Source organism: Sinocyclocheilus rhinocerous, unplaced genomic scaffold, assembly GCF_001515625.1.
Source record: "Sinocyclocheilus rhinocerous isolate Xijiao unplaced genomic scaffold, SAMN03320098_v1.1 scaffold11, whole genome shotgun sequence".
NCBI classification, from domain to species: Eukaryota; Metazoa; Chordata; class Actinopteri; order Cypriniformes; family Cyprinidae; genus Sinocyclocheilus; species Sinocyclocheilus rhinocerous.
The window spans coordinates 2,130,651-2,150,358 of NW_015625587.1; the positions used below are offsets into that span (position 1 = coordinate 2,130,651).

A 19,708-nucleotide genomic window follows, 5' to 3' on the forward strand; every position below is an offset into this window, starting at 1 on the left:
AGGTAGACCAGGGTGTAAGACCGGAACCGGCAGGGTGGAAGGCCAAAGCGGGGCCGGCAGGACGAACCAGCAGGGCCCCAACCATACAGGAGCCCCAGCAGATAGCCAGGACGGAGCTGGAGGAATGAGCCAGTGAGGAAAATGACCATCTGACTGAAGCTGATTCAAACCCATGTTACATTTTAAAGATAATTTATCTTTTTTTAAAACTAATTTAATAATCAAATTTCCTTTTACACAAAGTCATATTTCTTTTCTGAAAGCTAACTTAAACAACATAAAACTAATAAACATTTTAGTCAAAAGATTCTTGGCATGGTAGCTTTTCTGCAATGTCAAACATGCCATTAGGGACTACAGGTGGAAAGATATACCACATATGATTATAATGTGATGAAAAGTATCTTCTGGTTCTTATCAGAAAGGATTTGGTGCACTTGTACACTGCCTTTATTAAATAAACTACAAATAATATGTATATATTATATATAATATGTATATATTATTTGTAAGTTAAAATGCTGGCTCAATTTACCCCAAAACATTTGGCTCACTTTGCCCCATAGCTGCCATTTTGGAAAAAAAATAGCTTGCCAATTCAGGCTAATATAGCTAAATTATTTGCATGGTTTTATGTGTTGCTAAATCACATATATGCATCATAAATATTTTTAGACCTGAATAAATTTGCTTTGAATAGGCAGCCATTACATCTGTTATGCTAAAATTTTACTTTGACAAGCCAAAAAAAAAAAGGAAATTTTTAAAGTAAATGGGTGCCTTCCACTCCTCCCATGTGTTTTCAGTCTGGCAGAAATGGTTGGTGGTTCCAAAATACAAGGTCATATGACCGTAAAAGTGTATAGTTGCCAAGATACAGGGGGTGGGTCAACTTACCCACTGGCTTAACTTACCCACTCTCCCCTATTTTTTGACTGTACAATGGAAGCAAAAATGTTTGGCTACCAACATTCTTCAAAATACTTTCTTTTGTGTTTCACGAGTTTGGAGTTTGGAACGATATGAGGGTGCATAAACAATGAGAGAATTTTCATTTTTTTGGTGGACTATACCTTTAAATAAAATAATATCATTGTGATGAAGTTCGTCATCATCTCTGCGGTGGGCGCGCAATATAGCCTACATTTCATACGGATTACATAATCTGAGAATATTTGTTTTCTATTTGAATTGGTTCATTATTAAAACATTTTGCGTTCAATAGATATATTTCTCATGTCTGTGAAGCAACGGAGTTTCAGTTCATTTTTGACCCGCTAAAGTTTACCGGGACCAGAAATAATATCCTGTTTGGTTTCATTATTTTACAGAGCACAACATTTTTTTGTTATTGTGAGTGTACACAAACAAATGTAGACCCTTAACAGATTCGAAAGATGCAATTATTCTTGTCTGTATGACCAAAAATGATGGAGTATTTTAAATTCAAGTGATCGCTCCGGCGCCTCCATGTTAACTGTCATGCAGTATAAGCGCGCTGCTATTCAGCTTCTACACTCCGCAAAAACACTGTGTTGCATTCCTCGCGCCTGTTTCTCTGTTGTATTCCTCACTGGTAAGTTTCTATGGATAAAGTGTCTGCTAAATAAATAAATGTAAATATAGGCCTAAATGATAATGTATATAAATAAAAACTTGAGGTTGATGCGCAAGACGCTGAAAAGGCAGCATCATATTGGACAAAAATGTCAGTGTTGAGCATACACATAAAAAAAGTCTGGGTGTGGAACAACAAAACGCATGCTGTGTGACATGGCTCTTATGTTTAAAATGGATTGGGGTGTCTGACTTCCAAATGTGCTTTGTAATAAAGAATTCTGCGGGGAATTTAAATAAGCAGCAAATCGCTTGATGCTTCCAACAAGTTCGACTCAGAGCGAGTGAACAAAACACGCTCGCTGTTATCCAATCTGCACTACACATTGCTTAGTTTTAAATGGTACAACCTGGGCAGGACTTAGGGGGGCGGGGGCCCCTGGGCTTGAGGTTATGTTTGGACCCTATACCTATACTACAAATGCCCTCAAATAGAACATCATTATGGAGTAACACAAAATACACAAACCTATGCTTTGAGGTTCATAAATGCTCAAAACTCATCAGATGATCGCATAATTTAGTGGAACATTAATATAGTAATATAGAATCATCCTCTGTAAAGAAATGAGGTGTGAACATTTGAGAATTTATCATTATCTTTCTAAATGTGCGCTCTTTGGGGCTAAGGCTTAATGGAGTGTTTAAAGTAGCCATGTGATAACAAACCAATCGGTGCAGACACGATTCAATACGTGAATCCTTCTTCTATGTGAAATAATCATAAAAACCAGTTTATGCTGTTTGACTGTGGCCTCAAAGGTCGTACTTGTAAGCTGTAGCCCCGGCTGGCCCGTTTAGATCTTGCGCAGTGGAAATGCGGCTAATAATTTCTGAATTCTGACTGGCATATAACGAACAAATCAAACAAACGTAAACGGGCAAAGGCGGGGCCCCCTACAAGGCGGGGCCCATGGGCTGCAGCCCACTCAAGCCCAATGGTAAGTCCGGCCATGGGTACAACCAATCATTTTCGAGGAATGGTCAATTAAGGGGCCAATCATTTGTAAGGATTTTAACGCAGGCAGTTCTGGACAAAAAGTGTTCTAAGAGAGAACGAAATTAGCCCCTAAATATATAAAAAATCAGTCCTCATTGTCACGCCCCTGGACTGTCTGAGTGTGTTTTTGCTCCCAGTGACCTAGTTTTTCCCTTGTCTGATTGTGTTATCTGATCCACCTGTGTCTCGTTAATTACCTTGTTATGTTATGTATTTAAAGTGTAGTCTGCCCCATGTTTGGTTGTCGAGTCTTGAACGTCTCCACGTGTTACGTGTGTCTCCAGCCTGCCCTGTGTTACCCCTTGGATTATCGTGATTAAAGACCTTTGTTTGAGTTTACTCCTCGTATCCTAGCTCCTCACAGTAGTGCAACCCTGACACTCATCTAACAGTTACAGCAGATGAGTTACAATACCAGTCATTATCAGACAAGTCCCACTCAAATTCTAAGCAGTTCCAGACAAACAACATTAGGCCGCTGAAATCATTCGACTTAAGCTGCGAATGGTCACCTTGAGCAATGCTCATGCACGTATCAACTCACCAAAACATGCCCAAGTTGCAATACTATCAAATGAAATATGTTTTATAAATAGCATACTTTGTATAATAACAAAGCTTATAAAATTACAATTCTGCCATCATTTACTCACCCTCATGTTATTACAGACCCCTATGGCTGTTCCGTGAAACACTAAAGCAGACTGTGTTGGATGGCTTTAAGGAGTTGAACTCAAAAAAAAAAATCTTTATTATGACCGGTGTTGCGAACCGGACCAGATGAATCATTGAAAACAATTTGACTCAATGAACGACTCATTCACAAATCGGATATCATGAGCACGCCAAAGATTTCAAGTTGTTGAATGGTTACAGAAGACTTGAAATGTACAGTAGCATGTGAGTCATATAAACTAATTTCACAATGCTTTTACATCCTTTTTGAAGTTTGAAAGCTTCAGTCCCCCAGTTGAAAGTTATAATGCACAAAAAAAAAAACAGAATCAAGCTAGAAGTTCCAAATGTAAACCAACAAAAGTAAATGAGTAAATACAGAAACGCCATTTTTGGTGGTGAAGGTTTATTTTTTTATTTTTTTGCATTGTGACATTACTTTCTTGACAATTAGGCCTGGGCATTTTACTTACTGGCATTTCCAATATCATAATGTAAATATTGGAAATGCCTGGGCATTTTACTTACTGGCATTTCCAATATTTACATTATGATTCTTAATCTCATTATTGTAAAACAGTATTTTTTTTTTAGTTGCATGAAGCACCTCTCTGGGGAATTCTACAGATTTAGAGCTATGTAGCATTATCGTGACAAACATGTGGTGGTATCATTGTAAATAGAGATGGTAAAACTGAAACAGCTTAAGTAAAGTAAACAATGGAACACTGATATTCTTATGAACAACAATATAACACCCTCTTGGAACAAACACCATCCAAAATCCTAAATACAGAAACGCCATTTTTGGTGGTGAAGGTTTATTTTTTTATTTTTTTATTTTTTTGCATTGTGACATTACTTTCTTGACAATTAGGCCTGGGCATTTTACTTACTGGCATTTCCAATATTTACATTATGATTCTTAATCTCATTATTGTAAAACAGTATTTTTTTTTTAGTTGCATGAAGCACCTCTCTGGGGAATTCTACAGATTTAGAGCTATGTAGCATTATCGTGACAAACATGTGGTGGTATCATTGTAAATAGAGATGGTAAAACTGAAACAGCTTAAGTAAAGTAAACAATGGAACACTGATATTCTTATGAACAACAATATAACACCCTCTTGGAACAAACACCATCCAAAATCCCTCATTGAAAGTGTGCATGAAATAGTGATGAACCCCTACAGCAAGACAGATGTCTGACAAATTCCCCCCCAGCCCCAGCCCCAGCCCCATCCCCTGTGTGTGTTTACGATGGACTAGTACAGTCTCACAGCTAACATACGTTCTGAAAACACATATACACACCCTAATGCACACCCAACCTGGGGCATTTTTTATTATCAAGCATAGAGGCAGTAAAACTGCTTAATTAAAACATGAATATTTTATGAGCTCTGGAGAGCTGTGGAGGGGCCATGAGCTAGCATTGGCAACGGTAGGAGAACGAGAGTGAGAGAGAGAAAAAGATACAGACACAGACCATCCGTCCAGCAGAGATAAGTACTGTGCTTATCCTTCTCAGAGCAGTGGGAGCAGTTTTATAAGCTGTGCGCTAAAAACGTGTGTGCCCCTGGTGACCAAACATGTTCATAACACACACACCCCCCACACGCAGTGACAGAGTGCTGCCCGCACAACCGTTTTCAGCCATCCACAATGAAACGGCTCAGCATGAAACGGCTCACTGGCGTAAGTGTGTGTGAGAAACAGAGAAAAGAGACACGACTACAACAAAACAGTGATAAGTTAAATCTTGTTATTGCGCCTAAAGATGAAGAACTGAGGACTATGGGGGCAGTCAATTTAAATTCCTTAGTTTAGCAACATCACAGCCAAGCTATTATAGACTCCGCTCTCAATTCAAAGTGCCTCGCTGAGAAATAACAAGTATGTGCTTTCATCTAGCTTAACCAAAGCTCTCTGAGACACATTGGTCCTGAATGGCGAGAAAGTGCAAGTCATGAGGACAGTATTTTCTACTGTCATCACCTCACACCTGAAATTCTCTTCCATCTTTTTCTCACTCGACTCCTCTTCCATTCTGTCTCTCAAATCCAGCCCGTAATCTGTCACTGCTCTGAGCTGCCAGAGATGAATCTACTCATCTCCCATGATGCCTTGCCTCTGAGCAATGGGTCACATTCACACAATAGACACGCCTTTAGCATTTTAAGATGGAATGCACTCTCCCTCCCTCATGTGTCCCTCTATTTAACTGTCCACTTTCCCTCTTAGGAATCGGAGGGAGGTGGGCCATTTCCACCTACAGGAGATGTGGGAGGAGGCACATCTCCAAATTGGCCACACATAAAATGGACAGCATGCCATTAAGACTGAGCTAGGGATGTCCGCAGAGCGATAGGTCTTGGAGAGTAGCATTGTAATGATGCACAGCCTGTCTTTCAAAAGTCATCTTTCATTTGCCTTTCTGCTTTGGCTCCATCCGATGGGCCCAGCCAGACATTCCTGGCTTGCCTCCCAAGCTCACGATCAATTTATGAGATGTTCTCTCTTTATCGCACCCTCTGTACATCTATTCTATCTGCCTTGCTTGTCTTAGGGGCCATTCACATAGGATAAGTTCTTGCTGTGTATACATACATTAGACGGACGTCTTTGACTGTTGTGACGCATCAGGATTGAGGATGGGCCACGGGCTGCTGAACTTTTTATATTAATTGATCTTGTTCCTCCATTTTTTATGCCTTGCAATCTTAAATGTTTGGTTTTCTGTTATGTATTCTACATTGTCTACATTGCAAATTGTGATTTGTCTCCAAGATAATGTTTTCAAGCTGGCTAACACAGATTAAGTTTTGTTGAAATTGCAAAAATAATTTACGATAATCTTGGAAGCATAAGTAAAGAATATTTTGTTGAAAACCACAAACCAATCTCTAATGTTTTCCATCGGATGCCATAATTTTGATTTAAGTGTGATTTATGAATGTATGGAGTGACATTATAACTGTATAATTTTAACACCTAAATTAATGAGAAATATAAGAATTTCTAGCAAATATATATACTACCATTTAAAAAGTTTGGGGTTCATAAGAATTCCAAACAACTAGATTGTTATGGCAAATAAATAAATAAATAAATTTAATGATTTTTTAAAGAAGTCTCTTATGCTCACTAGGCTGCATTTACTCTATGAAGAACACAGTGAAAACAGTAATATTGTTAAATATTGTTACAGTTTAAATATAAGTCTTTTCTATTATAATGCATTTTAAAATGTCATTTATTCTTGTGATGGCAAAGCTGAATTTTCAAGAGCCATTACTTCAGTCTTCAGTGTCACATGATCCTTCAGAAATATGTGGTGAGGCCAATAAAAATGTTGACAAGGCAACTAAAAATTAGAATTAATTTCTAGTAAGAAGGATCACACATACTATTAATTACACACCTTTAGTGCTCTTTTACAGATAGTTTTGAGCACTGTGAGTTGTGGAGATCCGTCAACAAGCAGAAAAAAAGTAAGACATAAAAGAGAAGAAGGAAGAGAAAGTCCACAGAAAGGTCGCAGTGCAATGGGGTGAGTGATCTTCCAGTCCAATGGCTGCAGCCTCTCCTAGGGGTTGAGTTTCTGTGCCACACCAACTTATGGAGAAGAGATCACATCATACTCAGTAACCGAGCCCATTCCCTTCCTAATAATCAATCTCCAAGCGCATCACCACCGCTATCCCATGTCACTCCCAGAGCATGTCTGCCGCATCAACTCTCCCACGGGCCGATCCAATATCCCTATCTGAACCCTCACAGGATCGCACATGGCGCCAAGAAACCAAGGTCACCCAGCTAGGACACATCAGCTGAAACCTAAAACCTTCTCTTTTTTAACCTCCTTCAGTTCTCTCTGAACTCTTGTTTCTTCAGCTTTGATTGTTCTGTTGCTTTGCTACTAAATACGACAAGCTACCAAACCCACAGTGGGAACAGAGAACAACATTTTTTAATTCAATAACCATTCAACCATGCTGAATTATAACTTGACAAAAACTGTTAGCTTACCGCTAGTGTCAGCTGTTCCTTCTTTCACAACAGGGATGCAGTTCTCCAAGTAGCATCCACTGGTGTCTTTGTCTGGCTGGGGCTGGTCCCAACATTGGCATGGTGTCTGCATGATGCCACAGGGCCGGCTGGAGGTACTGTAGGTCAGGCAGTCCTCCAACCATTGGCACAGCATTTGACAGGCAGCCATGCTGGGGTTACGCTTCCCAACCACGAGATACTCCACCTTAAATTCCCCATCACCATTCCTGGACCCGGCACCCGCTCTGGGCAGCCCTTTCCGGATCTGCAGGAATTGTTTTCCAGCTTCCAGGAAGGCAACGTGGGTAGAGGCATCACACAGCTTCACCACCTCGTCGAAGCTCTCCATCCCGAGAAAGGTTCGTGTCGTCTCCAAGAAGGAGTCAAACTGGAAGGTCTGGTGCTGTCTGGAAATGCAGTCTCTGGTTGGTTTTGTGACCTTGATGAAGATGGTGTAGCGCCGTGGGTCGGGGTTCTGCAGGGTCCAGGAGCAGGGTGTGCTAGGAAATACAGAGGACGAGAGGAAGAATCCAAAGAAGCGGCTCTGGACCAGTGTGGAGCAGATGTCAGACTCCGGACCAGAGGGGGCAGCGTTGAGCATGTCCAGCCACAACAGTTGAAGAAGAGGGAAAAGTAGGACCAGCGATAAACAATTCTGGAAGAATTTTGATATCATGGCTGTAAACGGCAGAACAGTGTGCAGAAAAGTGTGAGGCTGAAGATATCTCTTATTGGGCACCTTTTCTTGTTAATGTAAGATCAACAGCCTCGTTTTGTTAACTAGCTGATATTCTCCGATGTTTGCAGAACCGTCTGAACCGACAGCTCAGGATGAGAGGGAACTTTGGCTCAATGATCTAGTTTGCTGTCCATGATGCCAGACGCCCTCACAGGGATCTGCAGGATTAGAGAAGACAGAAAAAAGGTTGTATTAGCCAGATAGGAAAACAACAGCAATTTTCCATTGACCAGATAAGAGTGAACATAATAACTTCAAGTGTGTAGACACTGACACAACTGACTTTGGTACTCAGAAATTACCATGCTGGGCTATATCGATCGAGAAGTGCTGCACCTGTGCTTCACATTCAAAAAGAACTATTTGTTCCCTGTGAAGCAGTCACTTTCTGCAAAAACGTCACCCTCAATCTTGTATTTCATCAGTGAGCTCAATAACTTGTCCAATTATGGGGCAATCAATTACAAAAATATGAACACCTGCTGTCATTCATTATTTTCAGTGCATTTGCTTCATGCCAAAATGATCAATAGCCTCAGCCCTCTGCGAATCATTAGGCTAAAAGCAGCTGTATCATCTCTCAGACGGGCCTGATTGTCATTCATTTCCCTGACAATTCAGTGTCTCGTGTAGTTTTACAGCACTTAAAGATAAGAAATATGTGAGGTCACGTGCAAGAGCAGTAGACAGACATCTTGGAGACTATTCTTATGTAATCGCAACTTTTCCATGTGCCATTAGTCACTTTACAAAGTGAGCGTCCTGGTACCAGGCTCACCCTAAAAGCCATATACCATACAGAAAGATACAATGCAGATTTTATTTTAGGTTAATCATCCTTATCTAAAGGCATTAGCTTTGTTCCTTATATTCAGCGTGCTAAGAAATCAGACGAACCCAGACAGGGGATAAAAAGTGCACTGAGTCATAAAGGTTCTAAATATGCCTAAATACTGGTGGATTCTGGAAATGGATGAAGAAAAATGGGACGCTTCATTCACATGAAATGATGTGATATTTAAAATAATCATTACTACTTTAATATGTGTAATGAAACTGTTCAGCAATCTTAGTACGCTCCTTCCTCTCGGTATTATTAATAAATACAGCAGTCGCTATCAGCGTATATAGCAGGGTATTGTTGGAGATTAGGAGTTTCCACAAAGATACTGGATAATGCTGTTATGAATGCGTGTGGGTGAGATCGATGTGTGTGTCTATGAGAGTGTGCATTCTTTAGAAAATGAATGAAACAACAGATGTGTGAGTATGTGTGTATTTCAACCACAGCACTGAATGCAGTTTTGTGAATGTGCAAGATTCAGTGTTAATTTTTGCACCCTATTTTGTTTTAGTCATACTTTTTGTCTTTTGATGAAAGAAGTCAATATTTTGTCATGCTATATTCATCAATTTTAGTCCATTTTACTTTGACTGAAATGGCATATAATTTCAGTCCACTGAAATAATTTTGAATGAGCTAAAATACCCGTTAACAAAGTGGTTCATTTAACCATGTTCAGCTCTTGCAGCTCAAGCAGGGCGATCACAACCATTCAATGCTTGGATTATTTTTATTCTTTACATTTTTCTTCTCTTAAAACTTACTTTGTGCGTTGTTCTTATCTTGCAGCATGTTTCCTATAGAACATTGCTGTTATGTATACTAAAACATACAATACTGTACATTGTTATGATCACCCAGTAATTATTAATATTCATTCAAATTTCACAAACCTGTTTCATAAACATTTCATATCACTTGAATAATGTTAATTTGCTGTTCAGTAAGTGAGTCAGATTCAGTAATCATTCTGGGTTGCGTTTCCCTAAACAAAAGCATTGTTAGCTAACTATGGTTGCAAGTTCCATTGAACTCTATTGGTAACAATGAAACTTGCGACCAGTTACTTTTGGGAAACGCACCTCTGATTGATTCAGTAAGGTCATTTAGTGAAACATTTGTCAGACTGATTCAAGCCAGTCTATCTTTAAAACAATGATTCATCTTTTTGATCGATTCTTTAAAAGAACCTAGTAATTTGCTTGTGAATTGGTTAATAGGAGTAATTTGTTTTTCAATCGGACTACATGAGAACTCAACACAGAGGTTTTTTCTTGACATTATTTCACATTGCACATTATTTTTTATCTCATCACATTCAATTCAGACTGCATGCATTCAGCAGCGGAAAATTGGTGCAGAAAACAAACATTTTGATCAGTCATTTCTTACATGAGGTCAACAATGAGAACAACAAAACTAACCCAAACCTTAACCTCTCTCGCTACAGACCGCATCCTGGAGTCCTAGTGGCACAGCCTGCGGTGAAAAGCAGATCAGAATACATGGATGCGGCTGACTGCACTGGTGGTTTCGTTTTTTTATGGGCAGATAATATAAAAAAAAGCTTCAATTGATCTCAGCATGACCTCAAACATTGCCTTACACACACACACACACACACACACGATGGCACATATCTGCTTGGTCCCAGATAAGCTCTGTTCAGGATGCTTAAAGCATAAGTCTTTAAGTGAAAGTGTGGGCGTTTTTTGAACAGAATAAACATTGTTTTTCATGCCAGTGGTATCTGTAATGAAGCTGGAGGTTGTAATCATCTAATCTGTGTCTTAACTTAGCCTTGACATTAACCGGGACATTCTCAAGGCTGAACCTCATGAAACACCTTTACTGATGCAGGGATGATCACTCATCCATTATATTCTGCCCCAATAAATTTAGCTATCCCAGCATGCACTGGATGGGGTCTGTGAGTGTCGCACAGTGGCCAGCTCATTACACACATGTCTTGTTTATTGATCAGCAGCACTGACTCACTGAAAACTGCTATTCAGTTAATTGAGTCCTCGCTTTGCACACTATGTCACTCTGGAAGAAAAGAAAAGCTATAAAATGTACATTTTGGGTGAAAAATAATGCGCTAGTGCCAGGTGAGAAAACAGACAAGTTTGACTAGTTTAGCTTTAAAGGGATACAGCCTTTGCTCATCCACAGGTCATTAAACTGAATGTTGCAAAACAACACTGGACACCATTGACTTTCAATGTATGGGCAACAGATTTTTTTTCTTAATATCATCACAAAAAAAGGAAAGTCATACAGATTTGGACCAAGATGAGGGTGAGTAAATCACAAAATGTTCTTTTTCTTTTTGGGTGAACTATCCCTATTAGTCATTGACATTCACAAATAAAACCATTTCCTAATCCGTCACTCTCACATGTGCATCAAGTGTGTCGAGATCAGTTCCGTGCTGTCAAGGCATTATGGAAACACTGACTGCTTCTCACATACCGTTAACAGCCTCAGATTTTGAATATGTCAAAAAAATTGCTCAAGCAGAAAGGGCTCACGTACCATCACTGGCTTCTGAGAGAAGAAAAAGAGAGAAGGAAAAGAGAGACAGTATAGAAAATACAGGTATTTTCTCATTGCAGGATTATACCATGATTAGAAGGGCCATGATGGGGCCTAGTTTCCACATTCATTAGACAGAAAAGAAGCCATTGAAGATAATCATAATTTCTGCAATCCGTCGGAAAAAGAAACCCACCTTCATTCAATTAAGCTTCTGACCTGTTACTTTGTGTTGAGGTGCCATTTCATTATTCTTTTTAATGTTTGTCAGGAACAGCATGTAATCAAAGTATGTCACTGGAAATGATGTTTAAAGTATGGCTGTTAGTTTGTGTAAAAACATTGGGTGGGGAGAAAAACATGAAGGAGTTAGAGGACGAATGGATGAGACAGAGCAACAGATAAAGAGAAAGATAGAGAGTTGGAGAAGGGAGAGAAGACAGGCTGTCGTTTCTCATGGGTGTTCTCGTTCATCGGCACCTCTTTCTGGGCTCCACCCCTTATTTATTTTTTCTTCCTCTCAAATCAAAGAGCTACAATTACACCCCAGCGAACAAGGTTATTTGAGCAAACAGAAGGCAACAAGCGTTGCTGCCTCTTTCAAGACCAACCTCATTCTCCTCTATTTGCGCTCCAGCGTCTGTGACAACAAGAGCTAGGCCTCGTGAAATTAAAGAGATAATTATCTGTCTCTGGTGATGAATGTGTTTACCATGCTAAATGCCAGGCCTTCTTTCATCAACTTATAAACCGTTGCTTTTCCTATCAGACCAAGTACATGATGAGGAGGGATCTTGCATCAGAAAACAGTTAATGTCAGATGGAGGTGCTTTTGTTCTCAAAAAGTCCTTTTGAGTCCTTCTACAGGGATAGTTCACCCAAAAAGATATTAACTCACCTAATGTCATTCCATACCTGTATGACTGACTTTCTTCTGCAGAAAACAAAGATATTTTGAAGAATGTTGGGGTTCTAACATTGGACCCCACTGACTTTCATTGTATGGGCAAAAGAAAACATGAGACATTTTTCAAAAGAACTTCTATTGTGTTCCACAGAAGAAGAATGTTATACAGGTTTGGAATATACATGAAGGTGAGTAAATTATGACAGAAATGTTACTTTTGGGTGAACTATCTCTTGTGCAGATGTTGAAGTGAAGTTACATTTGCAAAACTCACTGTTTATTTAGGCATCGAATATCATACAACAAATTTGTATTTGCATTAGAACCTAATGCTGTTCCTCACCGACAGTATGACTTTAGAAGCACATTTTTAGTTGTATGGACTATTCTTGGAGTTTGGCTTTGTAATCATGTCTTTGTTGTGTGAAAAATAGAAGCTTATTCTGCAAAATTTCCCTTTTTTGTTCCATTCAAGAAAAAAGAATCATATGGTTTCCAAATTATGTGAATTGACTTTTGTGTGAACTATCATTTTAATTTCAACGTTCAGTGCTTCCTGGGTTAACCTTAAGCTAGGTAAACAGATCAGAGGTAGCAGCATTCTTGCTCTTGAAAGAGGTGCGGAGCAGACTTATCTCAGCTGTCTCAAGCTCTCTGTGATCTATAGGATCAGAGCTTGCCTGGGAGATTTACTGAACGAAGCTAAAATGGTCTTTAAATCTAAAATTAGGAGAGTGGATATGGAAAGAGATCTTCACACCCTTAAAAACACATTATATTGTTTCTGGGAAATATTTTGTATACTATTGTCATAAATACAGAATTTTACAGCTCTTGCAAGGCAGTATTTTATTGAAATTCATTGTACTTATTTTTCTCCACAATTATTCATCTCATATTGCTTAATATACAGAATCCATCTCAGATTTTTATGGAAGGCATTTTTAATTCATAACCTAAACCAAAGGGTGAAGATTGGACTAGATAACACGATACATTATTATTAGGGCAACATTTTTTTCACTGGGACAGTATGTTCAAAAATGTACTAATATACCCTAAAGCAGAGATGGGCATAAATACATGAAAATGTTTTTAAAATACAAATACAAAACACTGTGTGGAAAAATGTACTTAAATGCAAATTACATTCAATTTTCTTTTCAAAGGCTTTCAAATACAAAATACAAAAAAAGTATTTTGTATTTCAAATACATATTTTAAATACATGTATCTGAAATACTGCCCATTCCTGCCCTAAAGAATGCATAATAATACTTTATGGATGCATATTAGTATATAAAAGGTTACATATTGATACCTTTTGAGGGTACTGCTCCAGTGGCAATCTGTACACTTAAGTACACCTAAAAGTACAGTGGTTCTGCATTGTAGATGCTTTGACTACACCATTTGGAATTTTATTTTATTATTTTATTTTATAATGCCTCTTAATGGTTAAAATATTCTTAAAAGCATGCCATTTTCCCATTTTCATGCCTTTGTCACAGCTTTGTAGCATTGCCAACAGCCAGTCATTGTTGTCATTACATAATTTCCTGTGGCTCCAGAGTGATTAGTCACATGGCATTTATGGCTCATGTGCTTGGCTCAAAAGCTTCTGTGGTAGCAAAGATTTCAAGTGATTTCAAATGACGTATTTCCAAGAGGTCCTGCGCCAGATGAACCATTAAGATGAATGGGAATGCTAACAGATAACTTTCTCCAGGTACAGTATTATAGACCTTCTTGACCTAAACCAAACCTGTTGTTTTCTAATGCAAAACTCAGATTGACTTAAATCTCTCAGAGGTTGATCAGAGACAGACAGAGGCTGACATCATGATTTGAAGAGACAAAGAGGAGGAGATGGACAAACTGGCAGGGGATGGAGAGAGAGTTAGAAGGACAAATGTTGAGGGGGAAGAGAGAAAACTGAACATCTGTTTGTGTGATGATCTAACAGGCTGCATCTGCATGCTCTCTTTCCCCTGGCACGCCTGCTCCAGCACTGTTTATTTTCTCTGTCATCTCTGCCACAGACTAACGCTTACCTGACACTAATTTCAATTAGGCGTCTAATTGTCTGAAGAAATGAATAAAGCTAAAGAGTCACATCGGAGACAACAAGAGAGACAAACTGTAGAAGACAGATAAAATATAAAACAAATGGACATGTCCATGCCTAGGAAGCCAGCATCAAATATTTAGTAGTGTCTTGAGCCAAGTACACAATGTGCTTTTTAAAAATGTCCTTTACGATTGTTGCAGTTCAAATTGTATGATATGAGCCATGTGAGATCTTGCGTAAAAGCCGAGGCTGACATTAAAGATTTTTTTTCTTAGGATACTTTTAATATACTACATAAAAACTTCTGAACCAACTCAAACCACACATGCCAACAAACATCCTGATGAACTTAAAATACATGGAATGTGTTAAACCAAAATGTATATATATGAAAAAAAAAATAATAATAATAATAATTTTATAGAAATGTAAAGAAAATGGTATTGTAAACTGTATTTTTGTCGTTTTCCAGTGGAAATAAACATTCTTAAATCAGGATACATTTATTTAAGATGCAAAGTGAAGATATAAAGTCTGGTTTGCTGAGAAATTAAACATAATTAAGTTTATGTGTAAAACAAAGAACAAATATCTGCCAATACATTTCCCCCCTTTTAATTTTTATTTTTCAATCATATTAATAATATTCAAAAGTAAGTCTATTGCCTCCTAGACTGTAGTACTGGACATTAGCATTTGTTTACTTGTGTAACGTATGTTTCTGACCGAAGGATACGCATATATGCATATAAGGGTCCTTCAAATAGAGCATAATTGTGAATAATCGTGTGGAAAGTTATGGAGATATTATGCTAATTACTATAACTGTGGACTTCCTAGTTTAGAATAATCCAGATTTATCAACATCAGAGATGGGCATAAATACATGAAAATGTTTTTAAAATACAAATACAAAACACTGTGTGGAAAAATGTACTTAAATGCAAATTACATTCAATTTTCTTTTCAAAGGCTTTCAAATACAAAATACAAAAAAAGTATTTTGTATTTCAAATACATATTTTAAATACATGTATCTGAAATACTGCCCATTCCTGCCCTAAAGAATGCATAATAATACTTTATGGATGCATATTAGTATATAAAAGGTTACATATTGATACCTTTTGAGGGTACTGCTCCAGTGGCAATCTGTACACTTAAGTACACCTAAAAGTACAGTGGTTCTGCATTGTAGATGCTTTGACTACACCATTTGGAATTTTATTTTATTATTTTATTTTATAATGCCTCTTAATGGTTAAAATATTCTTAAAAGCATGCCATTTTCCCATTTTCATGCCTTTGTCACAGCTTTGTAGCATTGCCAACAGCCAGTCATTGTTGTCATTACATAATTTCCTGTGGCTCCAGAGTGATTAGTCACATGGCATTTATGGCTCATGTGCTTGGCTCAAAAGCTTCTGTGGTAGCAAAGATTTCAAGTGATTTCAAATGACGTATTTCCAAGAGGTCCTGCGCCAGATGAACCATTAAGATGAATGGGAATGCTAACAGATAACTTTCTCCAGGTACAGTATTATAGACCTTCTTGACCTAAACCAAACCTGTTGTTTTCTAATGCAAAACTCAGATTGACTTAAATCTCTCAGAGGTTGATCAGAGACAGACAGAGGCTGACATCATGATTTGAAGAGACAAAGAGGAGGAGATGGACAAACTGGCAGGGGATGGAGAGAGAGTTAGAAGGACAAATGTTGAGGGGGAAGAGAGAAAACTGAACATCTGTTTGTGTGATGATCTAACAGGCTGCATCTGCATGCTCTCTTTCCCCTGGCACGCCTGCTCCAGCACTGTTTATTTTCTCTGTCATCTCTGCCACAGACTAACGCTTACCTGACACTAATTTCAATTAGGCGTCTAATTGTCTGAAGAAATGAATAAAGCTAAAGAGTCACATCGGAGACAACAAGAGAGACAAACTGTAGAAGACAGATAAAATATAAAACAAATGGACATGTCCATGCCTAGGAAGCCAGCATCAAATATTTAGTAGTGTCTTGAGCCAAGTACACAATGTGCTTTTTAAAAATGTCCTTTACGATTGTTGCAGTTCAAATTGTATGATATGAGCCATGTGAGATCTTGCGTAAAAGCCGAGGCTGACATTAAAGATTTTTTTTCTTAGGATACTTTTAATATACTACATAAAAACTTCTGAACCAACTCAAACCACACATGCCAACAAACATCCTGATGAACTTAAAATACATGGAATGTGTTAAACCAAAATGTATATATATGAAAAAAAAAATAATAATAATAATAATTTTATAGAAATGTAAAGAAAATGGTATTGTAAACTGTATTTTTGTCGTTTTCCAGTGGAAATAAACATTCTTAAATCAGGATACATTTATTTAAGATGCAAAGTGAAGATATAAAGTCTGGTTTGCTGAGAAATTAAACATAATTAAGTTTATGTGTAAAACAAAGAACAAATATCTGCCAATACATTTCCCCCCTTTTAATTTTTATTTTTCAATCATATTAATAATATTCAAAAGTAAGTCTATTGCCTCCTAGACTGTAGTACTGGACATTAGCATTTGTTTACTTGTGTAACGTATGTTTCTGACCGAAGGATACGCATATATGCATATAAGGGTCCTTCAAATAGAGCATAATTGTGAATAATCGTGTGGAAAGTTATGGAGATATTATGCTAATTACTATAACTGTGGACTTCCTAGTTTAGAATAATCCAGATTTATCAACATTAGAATGAGATAAGAACAAACTGAAGTGCGTGTTGTGAATCCGGTGAAAATTTTTCATAAGAATCATTTCTGCGTGCCGAAGATTTAGAGAATGAAACCCAGTGTCTCTAATGAATCTATTTTAAGCTCTTTTCATTTCTGGCTAACATGCACAGATTTGACATCTCAGCCCCTTCATTACGTTCCCCGATTGATTATATACTGTATATGTGAACCAACAGTTCATTAAAGAAATAATTTGTCCTCTTATTCAGCTTCCCCATCTTTGTGCTCTTTGTCCATCCGTCCAGAAGATACCCGGTGGCATCATCCCCTCACATGAAAGAAAGCAATTATCTCCTCCCGTACACAACACCCGAGCAGGGGCTTGGAATGGATACTGTGCTGAATACTGACCTAATTGGGTTTCATGCCAGCAGAATTTACAGCATCTGTAACTCGTATTATAGTGGTGCCAAACAAAGAAAATTACAAACGTGGCTTTACAAACACTTTTATGGGCTGTTAATGATAAACACATTCATTGCGGCGGTAGTTCGTCACAAACATTTACAATCAGGGGCTCAGTTAGCTTAAAAGGGGTCCTTTATTTCCGGCAGCAGGGTGACAAAATGAATCAAGCATGGCTGGGAAAAACACTGGCCTCTGTGTGTGTGTGTGTGTGTGTGTGTGTGTGAGTGCATTTCAGTGTGCAGAGAGTGTTTGTGAGAGTTCGGGAGATGAAATGGCTAATCGCTCATAATTCACACATCTCACAGTGGGGCTGTTGCAGATGGCGTTGAGACTGTCCTCTTTTCTCTCCATCAGAATCAATCCCACAGATAATGAGTGCTTTGTGCCTGAACATAATCAGATACATATGAGAGGGAATTGTAGTGAATATCAAATCCAATCAAGCCATATCACGTCCACTGCAAATGAGCCAGACAGAACATTTCGGTTTTAAGAGCAGGGATAAAGGATTCATACCCTGAGGCCTTATGTTGTCAGACTGAACCCACTTTTGCAGGGACCACATTTCATGGGTTTGATTTCATAATTTTCATTCATGTTTCTTTACCTATCCATCTTTATCTGTCTGTCTGTCTGCCTGTCTGTCTTTCTATCCATCCATCCATATCTATGTAAGATAATCCATCCATCTATTTATTCTTCATCCATCCATTTATCTCTGTCTATAGGTCCATCCATCCATCCATCTGTCTGTCCATCCATCAATATGTATATTTATAGGTTTGCTAATCCATCCATCTATAGGTATTTCCATCATTTAATATCTATCTATCCTTCCATCCATCTATATGTATATCTATATGTTTGTTAATCCATCCATCATCATTTAACGTGTATCTATCTATCTATCCACTCACCTATATGTATATCTATGGTTTTGTCAATCTGTCCATCCATCTATTGGTATTTCCATCCATCCATCCCTCCAATATACATATCTCTATCTATAGGTTACCTATCATCATCATTCATCCATCCATCTCTAAGTTACCCATCATCCATCCATTCATCCATCTATCCATCTTTTATTTCCTGTTTTCTTTTTTTCTTTATGGTTTCTTTCCATTTTCTTTGTTTTTGCTTTTATATTTAAATTAATTTCCTTCCTTTCTTACATTTGATTTATTTTTATTTTTTATATAATTATTTCTGCTTGACATACGTACTTCTTTTCCAACATTTTATTTGTTCCTCTACAGCAAACTATTACTCAACAACTCATGCGACATTGTTTAGCCTCAGAGGAGGACCGCAAGGGCTGAGGTCGCCATTTGGGAAAGAGCCCCAAAAGACACGCTCTAGCTAATTAAAAATTAAAAGCATCCACTTGGTCAGTATTATTGTACAAAGCTCTTGATAGCACATAAGGGATGCAAGACTGAGGTCTTGACCCCAGCAGCTGAGAAACTAAATGACCTCACATCATCCTCGGGGTGACATTGAGGCCAAACATTGCATGCTTCTTCTTATACACACACAGACACAGTATGGCTCTCACCAGCTCCATAACAGAACTAACAATCCCACTCTGTTAGCTTGAGTCAGTTCTCACCCAATGACTATAGGGGACATCTGCGGCGGGAGACGAAAGGGGGTGTCAGTTTCCTAAGGACAACCGTAACTAGGATTATTGCATCATGGTTCTATGATACACAAAAAAGCTATCTGATCTGTTTTTGTGCCTTAGATGGATGACTCTGTTATTTATTTATCCAGAATAACATGTCCTACATTTAAATGCCACTCTTTTAGGGAGAAAGAGAGAGCTGTCACACATAATCAGGCCTTAATGTTGCAGATAATAGCCTTTGTTAATGCATTAGTCAGAGACTGTATTATCATTCGATATTTTTCCACGTTCCTTTACTTCAACCACTTATAAATGATAGAAGTGAAGATAGGAGGACAAGTCTGCTTCTATCTATCTATCTATCTATCTATCTATCTTGACTTCAAAAACTTTTTAAACAAATGTTTATGTTTAGATTAAATTTTATACTAAGAGTA

General features: G+C 38.0%; 1 protein-coding gene across 1 annotated transcript in view; it reads right to left on the minus strand.

Annotated features, from left to right (window-relative positions):
* The window catches only part of LOC107756055 (brain-specific angiogenesis inhibitor 1-like), a 101,576-nt gene that overhangs the window by 69,033 nt on the left and 12,835 nt on the right, over positions 1-19,708 (minus strand). The window contains exon 2 of the mRNA XM_016573035.1: positions 7,328-8,245. Coding sequence (XP_016428521.1) covers positions 7,328-8,024 — 697 coding nt within the window. The 5' untranslated portion in view covers positions 8,025-8,245. The remainder of the gene's footprint in view (positions 1-7,327; positions 8,246-19,708) is intronic.